This window comes from Phyllobates terribilis, unplaced genomic scaffold (genome assembly GCF_046119375.1).
Source record: "Phyllobates terribilis strain yellow unplaced genomic scaffold, ASM4611937v1 Scaffold_4__5_contigs__length_816908805, whole genome shotgun sequence".
Classification (NCBI taxonomy): Eukaryota; Metazoa; Chordata; class Amphibia; order Anura; family Dendrobatidae; genus Phyllobates; species Phyllobates terribilis.
Window position 1 is genome coordinate 700,424,096 of NW_027362764.1, and position 14,693 is coordinate 700,438,788.

At 43.1% G+C, this 14,693-nt stretch overlaps 1 protein-coding gene across 5 annotated transcripts in view; it reads left to right on the top strand.

The window, feature by feature from the left end:
* Positions 1-14,693, top strand: part of TMEM67 (transmembrane protein 67) — a 92,316-nt gene that overhangs the window by 38,904 nt on the left and 38,719 nt on the right. For 2 of the 5 annotated variants that reach the window (XM_073679592.1, XM_073679591.1), the window contains exons 3-10: positions 1,435-1,525; positions 3,339-3,438; positions 8,746-8,815; positions 10,974-11,048; positions 11,134-11,196; positions 13,688-13,842; positions 13,947-14,055; positions 14,458-14,550. In XM_073679592.1, coding sequence (XP_073535693.1) covers positions 1,435-1,525; positions 3,339-3,438; positions 8,746-8,815; positions 10,974-11,048; positions 11,134-11,196; positions 13,688-13,842; positions 13,947-14,055; positions 14,458-14,550 — 756 coding nt within the window. The remainder of the gene's footprint in view (positions 1-1,434; positions 1,526-3,338; positions 3,439-8,745; positions 8,816-10,973; positions 11,049-11,133; positions 11,197-13,687; positions 13,843-13,946; positions 14,056-14,457; positions 14,551-14,693) is intronic. The other 3 variants (XM_073679596.1, XM_073679595.1, XM_073679593.1) reach the window with 2 other exon arrangements.

Genomic DNA, 14,693 nt, shown 5'->3' on the forward strand with positions numbered 1-14,693 from the left:
AGAACTAACCATTATTCATCAGTGCACTGGATCCAGTTTTCATCCATTTTCAGCCCATGTATATATTTCCAAGCTTTTCCTACCCATTACTAACAAATAATGTAACACTATAGCATGTAAACATGAAATATATGAAATTTGAATTGTATTACTGTTCTAGATAATAGGTAAAAACGCAGATACTTAGCACATAATTTGGCCAATTCATGCATGACCAGCATCCACGGCAAGGCGATCTCCTTTTGCTGGGAACCTATCCTAATGTGATTCCTCTCCTGGGCTGAAGCCTACACTTATATGGGTAGGTAGGATCCTGCTGTAATTAAAACCGCCTGAGGCTAATAGGTGGAGTGCCCAGTCAGAGAGTCTATGTATACAAATATCAAAAGACTGATCGTCACTTCCAAACAGAATACTGGTGTGTACAGGTGCTTACTAAGAGTAACCATCTCCATATATAACTAACAAATAAAGTAGCTCTCTGTAACGCTATAGCATGCAAACATGAAATATATGATATTTAAATTGCATTACTGCTCTAGATAATAGGAAAAAATGAAGATACTTGGCACATAAGTTGACCAATTGATGCATGCCCAGCAGCCAACTGGATCCTTATATGGGTAGGATCCTACCTAGGTTTCAACCTAGGAGAGGATTCACATTAGGATAGGTTCTCAGCAAAAAAAGATTGTCTAGTCGTTGGCTGCTTAGCATGCATGAATTGCCAATTATGTACTAAGTATTTTCCTACCCATTAAACCATAAAATAGAGACAGCACTCGGGTGACAAATAGGTGGTATCAAAGTGCTATCTGTTTTTTTTCGGTCCCATTCACTTGAATGGGTGAGATTGATCTGTACCTCAGAGCAAAAACGGATATGTCTCTTTCTTTTCTTTTTTTTCGCACGTGCAGAAAAAAGAAAACGGACATGCAACTGGCACATAGACTATAATGTGTACATGTTACATCCATGAAAAACACTGACATCTGAATGAGGCCTTAGTGAGAGTCTAAATTTAGTTAAAGGGGTTGTCCAGCCGTAGGGTACAAGTCTGCAGTCACTTTGAGAATTCTCCATGAGCAGTTGGTGCGTGACCGCAATTATGTGATTTGTATACATGCTGTCACATGTCGTCTAGAGGTGTGGCCTCACTCAATACAAATGTACTGACCGAGGCCGGACACGTCTAGTCGGAATGTGGCCAGAAGTATGCCAATTTGTCACTTGCTGTCAAATGACCACCTGTTGCTGGCGCCGGAGAATCCTCACAGTGCAAACGATGTGAGGATTCACAAGTCTGTAGTCACATAAAGTGTCTGCAGACTTATAGCATAAGGCAGACAACCCCTTTAAATCAAAACTACATCTTCCATCAGTTCTATCTTCTCTGCAGAAAAATAAAATATATGAACTGATGTTCTCTTTCAGGGCGTTACAACCGATGGGTGGAATTGTATTAAATGTCCTGGTGGATTAACTTTATCCGGAAACTGCCAGTGTTCAATTGGGAAGATTTTAGGTAATTTTTTTTATTTGTTACAAATTGTTGGTACTGTGATTTAAATGTCGTGGATGGACACCTTTACATCTTTTTTAATTGCTTGTATTTTGTACTAATAAAACCTTTTTGCTAATTGAGTGTAATTAAATATTTGGCTTTGTTTGGTTTCTGAGGCTGAGATTTATTTCTATGTAGTACATAAGAAGCTGCAGAATGCCTTGGGGTGAGACTGGACATGCAAAACACCACCGACCTGGGGCGGTCAATGGCGGCACTATTTTGTCAGTAGGATAGAGGACCCCTTGTGGTCTCCCCTTCTGGCTAAGTTCATACGAGCGTTTAAATAAAAAATCGCTTATGGGGCAGCATGTGGCTCAATGGTTAACACTTATCCGTGGTTGAGATCCCACCAAGGACAACATCTGCAAGGAGTTTGTATGTTCTCCCCTGGTTTTTGTGGGTTTCCCCCGGGTTCTATGGTTTTCTCCAACACTCCAAAGACATACTGGTAGGGATTGAAGATTTTCAGCCCCAAAAGGGACAGTAATTATGTCTGGAAAGCGCCGTGGAATATGATGGCGCTATATAAGTGAGTAAAAATATCTGCTCAGCCTCATTGAATAACATTGGCTTGAGTGCTGTCGGTTTTTTCACGGACAGCACTCAGATCAAAAATACAGTCATGTGAACTTGGCCTATCTGGCGGACTTATCACAGTGAGGCCATCTTGATTTCCAGCCCCTTTCGCACATCTGATATTCATGGTTTGAGTACGGAGCACAATATCTATACCAGTCGTGGGTCTCCAGACCTGGACTCAGCAGCCGCACTTATAGCTATGACGTTATTGAGTTGAGGTCAGGAGAGCCGTGAGTCCTCATGACATGGTAGTCTGTACACGGACCGTAAATGTCATGAATGTGAATCCGGACTGAGACATAAATCATCTTCCAGGATCATTCAAGAAAGGACAGAGATGTGACGCCGTCTATCCTTTGGAGTTCACATACATCCATTCTGCCTCTATGTGCTATGTACTACATGTGCTCCAGAAGTCAAACAAATGAACACATTTAGGTGTTTTTTTTACTACAAAATACATAACGTTTATTAATAAAAAAAAAATTTAATGCAAAAGTATCCATACCCTAAAGCCTTGTTAACTACTTATCCACCATATCTAGCTGACCCTTTTCTCTCTTGAAGGCCACGTTCACATGTTCAGTATTTGGTCAGTATTTTCCATCAGTATTTGTAAGCCAAAACCAGGAGTGGGTGATAAATCCAGAAGTGGTGACGTGTTTCTATTATACTTTCCCTCTTATTGTTCCACTCCTGCTTTTGGCTTAGAAATACTTGTGAAGCCGCATTCACCAGTGTCATGACAAACGATCACGAGGAATTTTGTTTCTCTTCTGCAGCCTTTACTCTATTACTCTTACAATATTTGGGCAAATGTGTAAGTTTAAAGGGATTGTCCATTCTTCTTATGAAAGTCTGCAGTGACTGCAGACTGTTATCAGAAGACCGGGCGACCCCTTAACTTATGACAACCCTTTGTGTCCTTCAGATTTTTCATTGTTATGAGGTTTCCTGCCGGGATCCTTTTTGATGTCAGTAACTCAAAATAATACAATTTTACAAGCTTCATAAGTTTTATGTTTTTCCCTTTTACTGGTAGGTTGTTTGGACAATGCTGCCAATGCACAACCACATCCGAGATTAGGACAGCTGGGGGTGTAAAGGAATTGGAGAAGGAGTTACTTATAATGAGGGTTTCAGCGTATGGACCCTAGAATTTCAGTTTTTATCTTCTCATTCATTCATTTAGTGGAGAGAGGCATTAACGGGACATTGCTGCACGAAGCTGAATGTGTCGACTGTGACGGGTTTGAGCCATCCTTTACATGGCCTGATGCTTCTGGATTCCGGTATTTTCTTTGCACATTTTTTATATTATGTTATATTTTGTGTTCCTTACTAAAGCATCAGTTGAGTAGTGTTCACTACCATTCATTGCACACGTGCAACATTCAGGCTACAGGTGTTCACAATTCGGGTGTTAAGCCATGTTCACACTATCAGTATTTGGTCAGTATTTGTAATCCAAACTGATAAGTGATTGATAAATGCAGAAGTGGTGACGTTTTTTCTATTATATTTTTCCTCTGATTGTTCCACTCCTGATTTTGACTTACAAATTCTGATGTAAAAAACTGACCACATACTGAATGTGTGAATGTGGCCTATAAGGGATAACCCTCCCCTTTGTCTTCTCACATTTGCATACTTTATAAAGATGTATTATAACATTGAAAGGTGCAAAGTTTTGGATCTTCAAATGAATAAATAACATGTTTCCTGAACTAACGTCTTCACCACCTAAGATCATCAAGGATGGTCTCATTAACCACATTACTGGCCATGAATACCACAAATTAGGTTAGGGCTACATGTGAATCTCTGTATGGCATCTTTTAAGGGTATGTGCACACAGCTTCCTTTAGACCAGGGGTCTCAAACTCGGCTGGGTATATGGGCCACAAATGGAAAAAATTTGAATTTGGGGGGCCGCATTTTTTGTTCAATGTGACATTTTTAGTGATACCATTTTTTTTTGTATACACCTTTTGAACATTTTTCCCGTGTTTATTTTTTTATAGCTTGGGTCGTTATGGATGTGGCGATAATAAACGTGTACTTTTTTGTGTTTGCTTTAGTTTACATATTAAACAGCATTTTTAGTGCCCAATATTTTTTCATGCTTTATTTTTATTTTTTGGATTTTTACAATTTTCTTTCCTCCAATTGGCCACATACAGTAAAATTGTCATACCATTAGCATCATATAGTAATAATGGCAAACATCTTGTAGTAATGTCCCCATCTTGTACTAATGTGCCCCAACCAGGTCCCCATCCTGTGGCTATGTGCCCCATCCAGGTCCCCATCCTGTGGCTATGTGCCCCATCCAGGTCCCCATCCTGTGGCTATGTGCCCCATCCAGGTGCCCATCCTGTGGCAATGTTCCCGATCCAGGTCCCCATCCTGTGGCAATGTTCCCGATCCAGGTCCCCATCTTGTGGCTATGTGACCATCCAGGTTTCCATCTTGTGGCAATGTTCCCCATCCTGGCCCCCATCTTGTACTAATGTGCCTCATCCAGGTCCCCATCCTGTGGCTATGTGCCCCATCCAGGTCCCCATCTTGTGGCTATGTTCCCGATCCAGGTCCCCATCCTGTGGCAATGTTCCCGATCCAGGTCCTCATCTTGTGGCTATGTGCCTCATCCATGTCCCCATCTTGTGGCTATGTGCCCCATCCAGGTCCCCATCTTGTGGCTATGTGCCCCATCCATGTCCCCATCTTGTGGCTATGTGCCCCATCCAGGTCCCCATCTTGTGGCTATGTGCCCCATCCAGGTCCCCATCTTGTGGCTATGTGCCCCATCCAGGTCCCCATCTTGTGGCTATGTGCCCCATCCAGGTCCCCATCTTGTGGCTATGTGCCCCATCCAGGTCCCCATCTTGTGGCTATGTGCCCCATCCAGGTCCCCATCTTGTGGCTATGTGCCTCATCCAGGTCCCCTCTTGTGGCTATGTGCCCCATCCAGGTCCCCATCCTGTGGCTATGTGCCCCATCCAGGTCCCCTCTTGTGGCTATGTGCCCCATCCAGGTCCCCATCTTGTGGCTATGTGCCCCATCCAGGTCCCCATCCTGTGGCTATGTGCCCCATCCAGGTCCCCTCTTGTGGCTATGTGCCCCATCCAGGTCCCCTCTTGTGGCTATGTGCCCCATCCAGGTCCCCTCTTGTGGCTATGTGCCCCATCCAGGTCCCCTCTTGTGGCTATGTGCCCCCTGTGCTGTTCTTCACACACATAAAAAAAAAAAAAGATGATTCTCACCTGTCCTCCGTTCCCTCGGCGGCCTTCCTGCAGATGTGGCCCGCAGGCACCACAGAGTCCGACCCCTTGACGATCCCGACCTGGTCCAGGAGGAGCCGCCGACAGCAGCGCTGCATTGCCGCACACAGAGACTGTCTCCCAGCACAGCATTTCCAATGCCAGCCGCCGGCCAATCAGAGGCCAGCAGCTGACATCTGCGTATGGCAATGACGTCATACTCGCTGCGCCGACACGCAGATATCAGCTGCTGGCCTCTGATTGGCCAGCGGCTGTCATTGGAAATGCTGTGCTGGGAGACAGTTTCTGTGTGCGGCAATGCAGCGCTGCTGTCGGCGGCTCCTCCTGGACCAGGTCGGGATCGTCAAGGGGTTTGTGCCTGCGGGCCGCATAAAGCAGCCTCAGGGGCCGCATGCGGCCCGCGGGCCGCGTGTTTGAGACCCCTGCTTTAGACGCTGGTGAAGTCGCACAGATTTTAAAGCAGAAGACGCTGCAGGAGAAATGGCAGCGGTGTTTTTCCTGAAGTACAGTATGTTCTTTGTATTTTTTTTTGTCATTTTTGCAGGGGCTTTGCCTCCAGCATTTTTTTTTTACTTTAGATAGTGGTGGTTTCCAAGCAGAAGCCACCTGAAAAATATAAGAATATACAGGTCGCTTTTTTCAGCTGCTTCAAGGCTTTCGAAGTCTGAAGCGGTTAATAGAAGTTAAAGGTAACTTGTCACATGAAAATATGCTATTAACTTGCTATGGGGGCATTGTCATTGAACCATTTCTTCACCAATCTCAACGTATACTTCGGGTCGTTGTCATGCTGAAACACTATGTCGTCCTTTTCATACCCATACTACTCGAATGTATGAAGTAACTCGTCTTGTAAGATACTCACATATAGCTTCCTCCACTGAACTTGACAGTTCCTTCAATTTGTCGATCCATTGTCCCCTTTTTCCCCTTGTTTCTTCCAGACCCATTTGCACCCATGAGAGTCTAGTCTATTGACTTTCGTTTCATCGCTTCAAATCACCCGTTTCCAATCGTCTACTGTCCACTTTTCTTACTTTTTTGCAAACTTGAGCCAACGCTTCTTATGATGATATTGAAGTCGAGGTTTCTTCACCTTTTTTCTGTCCACCATTCCAGACTTATGTAACGTGCATTACACAGTGCTTGCATGGACGTCTGTGATCTCAATATTACGAAGCATACGAGCCACCTCCACTGCCATGTTTGTCGGGCGAAAACTGATAGACCCTGTGATGAGCCAACTTGTTGACTGAACGTTCACCTCTTGGCTTTTCAATGGATAGACGAACTTCATTTTGTTTTCTTCCAACTGTCATGGCACTCACATGATGCAGTTTGGCAATTTTCTTTGCCAAGAGGCCACTATCGATGATTCTGTTTGTCTTTTCTTGGGAAATCTTCTTCATTGCTGCTCCTCGATTCGAACCAGTGACCTTTCGCTTGGGAAAAAACCTAATATCACACTGAGCTATTAGGGAATGTGAGAACAGGTTGTAAATGTGATGCTAGTCACTACTCATGTACAGACCTTGAGGCAGAAAAGTCAGACGTCCCGTGGCCATTACCAAGAGAGCATGTAGAAAACCAAGGGGAAAGGCAAAGGCATAAGTCAGGCCACGGTCCGGGGTCAAAATACCAGGAGATAGCGGATCATAGCAAAAGGACAAGATGAAGGGATAGTCAGAACACAGTCCAAAGGGTCAGACAGCTGAAGATCAGCACAACAATCAGGCAAGCACTCACCAGGAAGCACAAACTATGTCTGGCAGGGATCAGAGGTAGACAGCTCAGTTAAGTAGCTGGGCAATCTCCAGAACAGAGAACACCTGGAGAAAGCCCAGCACCTCTCATTTATAGATTGGACGGCTGATCTGTCAATCAGAGTACCAACAGCTCACAACGCCCATCACAACCTTGGACGACTGAGCTATCATTCAAAACACCGACAACTCAGCATGACCCAGATTCCATTGGGCAGCAAAACAGTCACTCACTGAGCGGAGGAATCATGACAGTAATTTGTAGCATACAGGAAGAAAACGATTTTTCCACCACCAGGAGCAAAACAGTAACAATGCAGTGACATGACAAGAATCTGCATAACTAATCATATGCAAGTCAAATTTATGTATGAAACAGCCAAGATGATTGTCTATAAAATGATGGTAGTCTCATGATCGAAGCAGTAGTGGATGGTGAGATATGGAGCCTGAAAATCAAAAGTTCAAAACATCGTTACCCTATTGCTCGTCAGTGTAGGGGCGGCGCCAGCACAGGTTCAGTGACTGCTTTGTGTATAGAGAGCGTCAGCTGCAACCGAGCCCCCGATACTGACTGACAACCGGCACTAATGCTGAGCCTTCTGTCAGTCAGTGCTGGGGGTGCGGTGTCGCCACTCTATACTCAGAGCCTTGACTGAAACTCGAACGCTGCCAGGGGGAACAAAGTTCATCTCCTCCCAGCAGCATAGCTCAAAGTGCGGGCGCCAGGGAGGTTCAGAACGCTATTAACCCCTTATCTCTAGGTTAATAGCATTTTTTCATGTGACAGGCTCCCTTTAAAAAAGACGGAACATGTGCATAGCAATTATTTTTATGTCCATATACCCTAATGTTTCTCTGCTGGGAAAATAAATCTAGAGGGACCTTGAGACCATTAAAAAAAATCTCCAATAATCTCTGTATAACTGTAATAGCATGCACTGCTATGGTTTTAGGCCTCAGTCAGACATTTGTTTTATTTTCTCATACTTGTGGGGGACAGACCAATTTTTATCAGTGTATTGGATCAGATTTTCATCAGTGTTTGGTCTTTGTGTTCATTTTTGACCATCAGTGATTTTTGGCTTATGCCAAAAGAAAAAAAAAAGATTACAAAGTTTATCCTGCAAGTTTCAATGTTAAAAATGGACAGCACAGGAAATGCACATGGATGACCTCCATATGCATGCTCCGTATGCCGTCCTTGATTTTCACACTCCCATAAACTTGTATGGGTAATTTTGATCCATGACTCGGAGTAAAAACAGATGATTATTTGTAGATGAACTGCATTAAACAGCGGCATAGATGGATCGGTCACATACATGAAAAGCAATCATCTGAATAAGAGTCATTACCATCTAGGCCACCTTATTACTCATCTGTGCAGTTTTTTTAACCTGTAAAACCATTTTATTCAGGCGCTATCACTATATACAAGAACATAATGACTTTGGTCTTAATGCAGACCTTTATTTCATCCATGTATTCAATATCCTCAGGGACCCTGTACTATTGAGGTTTAAGGTATTGTTTTATGTTATCATCCTAGGTGCGAGAGATGTCATGAGACGTTCATCAATAAGACCAACTCTTGCAACTGCAACCTGCCAAATACTTTGGTAATTAGCTTAAAAATACTATTGTTAAACAATATTCACTCTATGTTTCATGGCCACCGCTGGAAAAAAAAAACTCCCAATTTATAGATTAAACTGTCACGCCAGGTGTGGGGAAGTCTTAGTGCAACACATAGGGAAAAGGGAAAGGGAGCCCAGACACTAGGGAAAGGGGGGGAAGTGGAGACCTCCTAGTCTAGTCTAGCGTCACCCTGTCTCAACTATCGTCCCTATATTACCTCCTCATCAATCGCAGCACGTGTGCCTCGCCCTACTCTCCCTGGCGTATGGCTACGGCTAGGGATGGGAGGAGATGAGCACTAGTCAACCTCCACTAAATTCAACAAGGCAACAAGACAACAAGGGTGGACAAAATAGCGGAAATAGCTTAGCTTTAGATGAACTCCAAATAAGCACACGGCCTCAAGCTCCAGAGAGGACAAAGTACTGCTCCTGCTAAGCTTCACAAGTAGAAATGGATATAACCGGCGACTCCCTCTCAAACACACCAGGTATATATACACCCAGGCCAGAGTGCTAATTAGCAAGAGAGAGGTAGCCACTCGGTCCTAAAGACAGCCTCTTATCTAAGAAACTGTCTGCAATGCCAAATGTAGAGATCTCCTGCAACCCACTGCAGGGCGACTGTCTGACACACCCGTGACATAAACAGAGGCTGTGACGGCTGCCTAACATTGTCATCCGTCACTAACAGACTTGTTAAACAATAAAAACATATTCCTTAATTTTCATTGGATCTTGCAGGATGGAGAAGCATAGTCTACTTCACTATTCCGGCCAGACAAAAGCCAAAAAGTCACGGGCCCTTTTAGCATGTACACTAGGACTTTCACATATACACAATACATATATCCCACGTACATATTTAAAAAGTAGTTGAGGATCCAGCACTCGCAGATACAAAATAAATTAATAATATTTATTTTTAAAAAATTGTATAAAAGGACACATCAGGTAAATCCAAAAGCACATGTTAAACGTGGGAGTGTTTATGCGTTTCAAACCTTTAAGCTCCCTGGTTCTGAGTCATAACATCACACATATTTGTAAACCTCTTTTTTTATTTTTTTCTTGTCAAAGGCATCCATAGTTTTTAATTGTGACAGATTATTAAAAGAAGGATTTAATGTTAAAGTTTATGGATCTTGTAGATTTATCATACACTTGATAAAGTGTTATTGGAGTAGTGATTTGTCCTCCCTAGAAGGCGGCTGAAAGGCAGAATAACCAGAAACGCCGATGAAGTGTAGAATTTTCTGAATTATTTCAATATCATATATCTTATTCTACCAGGCGTGCGTTGTTACCTCTGCTCCGGTGCGCCTGCTCACTTATATGCTAATATTGTATATTTTATATACTGTACATGTAGAAATAATTCTTGGAAAAGTTCAGTATCTAGGTAAAAATGTTAGAATATAATGAGATGTTAAAACATCGGGAGGCCTAGCTACTGTCGGTAATATAAATAGTTCGCTAGTAAATTCCAAAGCTGAGCATAATACAGAAGCAACGGGAAAAGGTGATTAATTCGGAGCGTGTAGAAATCATGTTTAGAAAATATTAGAAAACCTTGCTTGTTGAAATATCAAGAAGAGATTTAGAAAGATAGAAGAGAAAAATATACAGATCATACAATACTAAATTTTAAAGGGGGTTGCCTACTACTCGGACAACCCCTTCTCAATCACTATATTTTAAGCTATACTGCCCTCCGGTGTTGGTGCCTTTCCAGCGCTGTCGGCGCCTGCTCTCCCGGGGTTCACGTGACATTTTTATGTCATGTGAACCCTGCAGCCAGGCAGCGGCCACTACATTGTCACCTCCTTTGGACATTACTGACACCCGGAGGACGTCAAAAAGCAGCAGCACACTCTCACTTCTTCTGGGTATCAGTTGAGCCCAAAGGAAGAGAGAGTGAAGCGGTCGCTGATTTGGCTTCATTATGTCACACAAGCCCTGGGACAGCACCCAGACCGGAGATAAGTATAGCTGCTATCATTTTACATGGGGAAAATGCTTGAGAAGGGGTGGTCTGAGTAGAGGACAATCCCATTAAGTAGCATTTCAAAGAATTGAAATGTGGCTTAAGGCTTATTTTACTCTAACAGGCGCTTTAAAGGGTGCTTTATCTTCCTAGGCTGGCGGCATATGTTTTAATGGAGCAGGTCATATCTTGTCCAGAGTTGTTTCAACTATTCGATTTGGGCAGCTAGTAAGTATTTGTATTTGGCAGAATCGACTTTATACATAATGTGAAGACAGTGAAGCCAAACTTCTGCTTATGTTTGTGTTTTCAGGGAGTATTATTACGCTCTGAATGGCTTTCCGTGCACTTGCAGGCATCGGCGGCAGCTTGTCTGGTAAGAAGTATAGTACATACAGTATGTGCAGTATATTGTAATGTCTCATATTTTGTACAATTAACAATATAATTTACAGTATAGATGTTGGAGATCCATTCCAACATCCAATCAGCGGCTGCATATTATTTCTTTAGAACGGACATCCGATCTAATGGATATTGATGAGCTGAAGCTGATCCGCAGCTGCTGATTGGCTGCAGCGGTCATGTGATATAACAGTGTCACATCACCCACAGGGAACACCAGTGCTGACATTGCTGGAACAGCACTGCTACTGGAGGTGAGTATACATTTGTTTTTATTTTCTCTGGTACCCTGAATTGATTAAAGGGGACCTCTCAGTAGGATCATTCCTCCTAAGCCGTCTATATGGGCCTGCAGGTCATAGGACGCTGAATAAATTGATACCTTGATATCTGTGATCCGATGTCTTATTCCAAACAAATCCACATTTTTCTTAATATGTAAATGAGCTGTTAAGATCTACAGGCCGGACATAGATCTCTCTGAGAATCTGCCTCCAGAGATTATTATAAATGAAAGGAGACGTTACCAGATTGAAACATCTAATGACTGACAGTCTGCTCTCCAGATCTACATGTCTCACACTGGTAACAATGTCTTTCATTTATAATAATCTCTAAAGGCAGATTCTCAGGAAGATCTATTTCTGGCCCATAAATCTTCATAGCTCATTTACATGTTAAGACAAAATGTGGATTTCTATGAAATAAAACATAGGATCGCAGATCTCAAGCTATAATTTTATTCAGCTTCCTATGACCTGCATGTCCATATAGACGGCTTAGGAGGGTTGATCCTTCTGACAGATTCCCTTTAAGCAAGGATTGTTTAGAGGTGGACACTCCCCTTAAAAGATAGCATGATACAGTAGTGCATACATGTCAAACTCTGGCCCGTGGGCCAAATCTTCCTCGCAGGGTAGTTTTATTTGGCCCGCGTCAGCAGATCCACCTCCCTTATGTGGGGCAATTATTCTGTATGGAGGACTATGTGGGGCCCATTATTCTGTATGGAGGACTATGTGGGGCCCATTATACTGTATGGAGGACTATGTGGGGCCCATTATTCTGTATGGAGGACTATGTGGGGCCCATTATACTGTATGGAGGACTATGTGGGGCCCATTATACTGTATGGAGGACTATGTGGGGCCCATTATTCTGTATGGAGGACTATGTGGGGCCCATTATTCTGTATGGAGGACTATGTGGGGCCCATTATTCTGTATGGAGGACTATGTTGAGCCTATTATTTTGTATGGAGGACTATGTGGGGTCCATTATTCTGTATGGAGGACTATGTGGGGCCCATTATTCTGTATGGAGGACTATGTGGGGCCCATTATTCTGTATGGAGGACTGTTGAGCCTATTATTTTGTATGGAGGACTATGTGGGGTCCATTATTCTGTATGGAGGACTATGTGGGGTCCATTGTTCTGTATGGAGGACTATGTGGGGCCCATTATTCTGTATGGAGGACTATGTGGGGCCCATTATTCTGTATGGAGGACTATGTTGAGCCTATTATTTTGTATGGAGGACTATGTGGGGTCCATTATTCTGTATGGAGGACTATGTGGGGCCATTATTCTGTATGGAGGACTATGTTGAGCCTATTATTTTGTATGGAGGACTATGTGGGGTCCATTATTCTGTATGGAGGACTATGTGGAGCCATTATTCTGTATGGAGGACTATGTGGGGCCCATTATTCTGTATGGAGGACTATGTTGAGCCTATTATTTTGTACGGAGGACTATGTGGGGTCCATTATTCTGTATGGAGGACTATGTGGGGTCCATTATTCTGTATGGAGGACTATGTTGAGCCTATTATTTTGTACGGAGGACTATGTGGGGTCCATTATTCTGTATGGAGGACTATGTGGGGTCCATTATTCTGTATGGAGTACTATGTGGGGTCCATTGTTCTGTATGGAGGACTATGTGGGGTCCATTGTTCTGTATGGAGGACTATGTGGGGCCCATTATTCTGTATGGAGGACTATGTTGAGCCTATTATTTTGTACGGAGGACTATGTGGGGTCCATTATTCTGTATGGAGGACTATGTGGGGCCCATTATTCTGTATGGAGGACTATGTGGGGCCCATTATTCTGTATGGAGGACTATGTGGGGCCCATTGTTCTGTATGGAGGACTATGTGGGGCCCATTATTCTGTATGGAGCACTATGTGGGGCCCATTATTCTGTATGGAGGACTATGTTGAGCCTATTATTTTGTATGGAGGACTGCGTGGGTCCCATTATACTGTGTACTGGTCGGCCTGTGACTTTGTCCAAGTTTTTCATTTTGGCCCTCTGTGTTTGAGTTTGACATACCTTTTCTAGTGTTATCTTCGAAACTTTACAGCTATTAATCAGAGGTAAATCAGTAAAGTTTAAACCTATGCATAAATGCGCTATTTTTAATTGTTGTTCTCTTTTCATATCCATTTTGTAGCAGGACTCCAATCAGACGGCATGCCAAGCATTAGGGAACATGTGTGTGATGAACATGCATTCTACAAGCGCCCAGAGCGCCGACGCCTGCGGTCTCTTCCGATACGTATTCACCAATACGGCTGCACTCGGAGTCGTCCACTCCATTTCTTTCTGGTACAATAAAAAGCCCACATAAATGTAACCTATATGGCATCATCATGAACAAGACACAATGTAGGGGCTGTTCATATCATTTTGTTTTTTAATGTGTTTCACAGGAGAACCAATATCCCCTGGTTGTATTATGATGACCAGCCAGGATTAGCAGCCCGGGTCCTTACTGCCTTTCCATTTCCGGAAAACTTCAGCTTTAAGCTAAATGACCAAGTGAGGAAATCTAATTTTATGTCTGGCCTTACCGGTGTGGTTAAAGAGAGGAAATAGCGGATCATATTTATTAGAGGGGTTATATAGGTGTGCGCTTAGTATATTAGATTGATGGGGTCCTCCTTTCCGCACTCACACTGGTCGCAGAGCACAGAAGATCGACACCTTCCTTTTCATTCCTTACCACCACAGCGCCGTCCTTTAACAGTGGCTAAGTCTGGAAATGCGGCTCCATCTTTTTCACTTAGAAGGGACAAAGTTGTGAATTGTAACACCAGGCACAGACATTATTAAAAGTGCGGAGCTGTGCCACATAATATTTGGTGTCTCTAAAATTATCAATTGTGTTTTCTTTTCTGACATCTCTGATATGCGGATTAACCCCCTCTTTTTGTTTTACAGTCACGAAACACAAATATTAAACTTTTAGCGGCTCTATATGATGTTCGCGGGCGGTTCAGTGGATGGAGGTCATTAAATAGAGGCCTGTTACAGGTAAAAGAAAATATCAGTTTGTACTGAGCTTGTTTGTAGTCTCTAACTATGGAAACATATAAGTCAGCGTAGGAGCTGCAGGCAAGTCTTTTTTTTGGTTCATTGTTATTTTGAATGAAATAATAAAAAATAGTTGCAAGCCT